The 3,063-nt window shown below is 38.7% G+C and overlaps 1 protein-coding gene across 3 annotated transcripts; it reads right to left on the bottom strand.

Annotated features, from left to right (window-relative positions):
* Nucleotides 1-823: 823 nt before the first annotated feature.
* On the bottom strand, nt 824-2,977 carry LOC112457727 (GTPase-activating protein and VPS9 domain-containing protein 1-like). 3 transcript variants are annotated; one of them, XM_025020927.1, is made up of 5 exons: nt 2,491-2,977; nt 2,070-2,385; nt 1,758-1,969; nt 1,292-1,677; nt 824-1,223 (listed from the first exon to the last, which is right to left on the bottom strand). In XM_025020927.1, exons 4-5 carry the CDS (start codon nt 1,637-1,639, stop codon nt 1,185-1,187), a joined length of 387 nt encoding a protein of 128 aa, XP_024876695.1. In that variant the 5' UTR covers nt 1,640-1,677; nt 1,758-1,969; nt 2,070-2,385; nt 2,491-2,977; the 3' UTR covers nt 824-1,184. The 3 variants fall into 3 exon arrangements, with proteins under 3 accessions (XP_024876695.1, XP_024876693.1, XP_024876694.1); XM_025020925.1 differs by having other exon boundaries at nt 2,481-2,977; XM_025020926.1 differs by having other exon boundaries at nt 2,476-2,977.
* Between the last annotated feature and the right edge of the window lie 86 nt (nt 2,978-3,063).

A 3,063-nucleotide genomic window follows, 5' to 3' on the forward strand; every position in this document is an offset into this window, starting at 1 on the left:
AACTCGGTAATTAGCCGAAATATAGATTTTTAGTTATTCATGTTAAAAGAAGAAGGCGTTAGTGTTCCCGAAGGTCCGTCTGCAATCAGAATTAATATGAACGTTTTAAAAATTATTTTATACTGAAATAAATAAATATACAGGCTAATAAGCCTGTAGCTATAAGCGATAGTTGCTAATTAAGTTTGTAAAGATGTACCAGCTGTGCAGGGTGAAGAGCAGGTTATCTCAAACGCCCTGCCACCCAATTAAAAGAGACTCAAATGTCATTACCGCTGAGAAGTACTTTTTGCCATTTAAGTTAGCATGTCAGAGCAACCGGATTGTCCATTGCGTTCCACCTTGAATTTTTTTTACAGTCGTTTATTAGGATTGCCCTACTCATTTTAAATTGAGCGCTTTTAAATGTATTATTATTAAACTACCGATATCGATTTAAAACTTGACAGAGTGACGTAAACTAATTCGCTCATAGTATTATAACAAAGTATTATGCGTTCAAATTCTCGAAAGCTAATAGCTTCTTTACTATGCTCTCTCTTTATGTCGATCGATTCAGATAAAAATCTCCGAAGTCTTTCTTTCTCTCGCGATATTCCTAGAGTAAAACTGTACAAAAGCTCTACGAAATTGGCGATATTTTTCACGGATCTGGTTCGAGTCTCGGCTCTTGAGGAAGGTGCGCATGTAGAAAGAGAACGCCAACAGAGTTTATCCTGCTAAGTGGTTATCAATTCTCTATAAGTTCTGTATTGTACATAAATTATAGAATATCTAAACGTTTCTTTTTTTTTTCGATGTCCTGTGAAATTATACAATAGAGTTACAAATAAAGATAAAGCCACACTTTACGTATAATCTGATTCAGTCTTTGCTAATGTTACATAATAACGTGCGAAAGAACTAACAGTTAGACTATTTAAGAGGCTATTTAAGAATTTTAATTGATACTGGCAGCATAAAACTGTTCAGCTAGCTTTACACAAGATATTGGTCTTCTTCTTTATGAAATCGTCAAATTATGATTATGATACATTTCTACATTATCACCAGCATCGAATCTAATCTTATTTATCGTGATACTCTTGAGAAACTGTTAATCCATTGTCTTAACTCGATCGCGGCGCAGAACTGCGTCCACCAATATTGTTCCTCTCCCTCCAATCGATTCCCGTAAAAGCTGTCTACATATTGAACAGTCGATACAACGACGGCGGATTAGTCTGAAATTAAGCACACGTTAACAATCACTCTTTTTGCTAAAATCACAATTCTCTTTTCAATCGCATACCTTGATTATGACATAGACCAGCACGGGAGTCAGATCGTCGGCAGCAGATATGCCTCTTTCCGACGCCATGGAGAAGAGATTCATGATGGTAGTCGCGCAACGAAATACACACTGCAACTTATCCCTAGGAGTCTTATACGCCGATATCACAGCCAATTCAGCCTGGGCCCATGACCAGGGGCATTCGTAATGATAAACTTTTGAAATGCGTAGGTCCCTGTGATTTGGAGTTACGACCTTTGCCAACTTATTGATGTGACCGTGAAAAAGCTGGTCCCTATATACATCTCCATCTTCATTTAGATAGAGCGCATTGTGGTATATCCGTGCCATGACGGTTCTTTCCATCACGACTCTCGCCAAATCTAACTGGTTGGCGCTTGCCGCTGAAAGTAAGAAGTAAGTTCAGACGTCTCTGAGCACTCCGCTAAAATCAATTGCAAGATAAATAATTATATTCATGTACATTGTCAAATCGGATCGTTGTCCATTTCCACATGGACCTTCCCTAGACAATTATCCACGAGATCCTGTTTCTCGTCAGCTAGCGTAAGCTTTTTAAACTCTTCGCAGAAACGCAGGAGGAAAGCCATCTTTTTTTCCAAAAATACCCTCACACAAACGGATACAAGATGATTATTGATAGCATCCCGATCGCACTTAACTCGCACGCATAATCTGAAAAATATTATTATTAAACGGTTAACATCTTACATTTAAACATCTTACATTTACTTATATATTACATACAAAGATGATATTTATATATAAACAGTACCTATCTAAGTGAGCTAATGTCGACAGCAATCCCTGACGACATCTGATTAAATATGCGATATAAGGAGATCGCTTTTGATAATCCTCTCAAAGTGATTTGAAGAGCTTTCTACATCCATCGTCATTAAATAGACGCACGCAACGTAAAGTTTCATGAAGATGTTAGATGAGCTAGTTAGACTTAGCTAACTAAGACTTAGCTCAGCTTCAGTTTTGCCGTTTGCTATGACAGAACCCTCCTGCTGATGTTCCCCATCAAGCCTCACGTTCTCTTCCTCCGCCTGAGTCTCCATTCGCGCGAAGATCACGTTGATCATCTGCGTGAGAGTCGCACAGGCTGTTGTTTGATTCACCAGGTTGCGCGACAACAAGTAAATGTTGTAAACAGTACGAATTGTTAACAGTACCGTACCCTCGTATACCTCCACATGCTGGCTTGTCATTACAGTCAGCAGAGCTTTAATAATCTGCAGCTGCACACTCTCATCGGTCTGTGGACCGGTGAAGCAACCCCAAAGGCTCCGTTGGATCAGGCACATTGCTAGTGAAATGACTATATGCGATTAACTTCTGCAGGCAGTCCAGTGCTGTGTCACCACAATCCGTAGTGACTAGCTCTAACATGCTGACTCAAATGGCAAGAAGTACTTAGCGGTAATGACATTTGAGTCGCTCTTAATTGGGCTGTGGCCCAATTAAGGGCGTTTGAGATAACCTCTTCACCCTGCACAGCTGGTGTACATCTTTGATCTCGTTACGGAGGTCCTCTGCAAGATGGAAATATGAGTGACAAACTTAATTAGTAACTATCGCTTATAGCTACAGGCTTATTAGCCTGTATATTTATTTATTTCAGTATAAAATAATTTTTAAAACGTTCATATTAATTCTGATTGCAGATAAACCTTCGGAAACACTAGCGCCTTCTTCTTTTAACATGAATAACTAAAAAATCTATATTTCGGCTAATTACCGAGTTTATAAATATTTAATTA

The sequence above is a fragment of the Temnothorax curvispinosus genome, unplaced genomic scaffold, assembly GCF_003070985.1.
Source record: "Temnothorax curvispinosus isolate PA1 unplaced genomic scaffold, ASM307098v1 QBEX01008202.1, whole genome shotgun sequence".
Lineage (NCBI taxonomy): Eukaryota > Metazoa > Arthropoda > Insecta > Hymenoptera > Formicidae > Temnothorax > Temnothorax curvispinosus.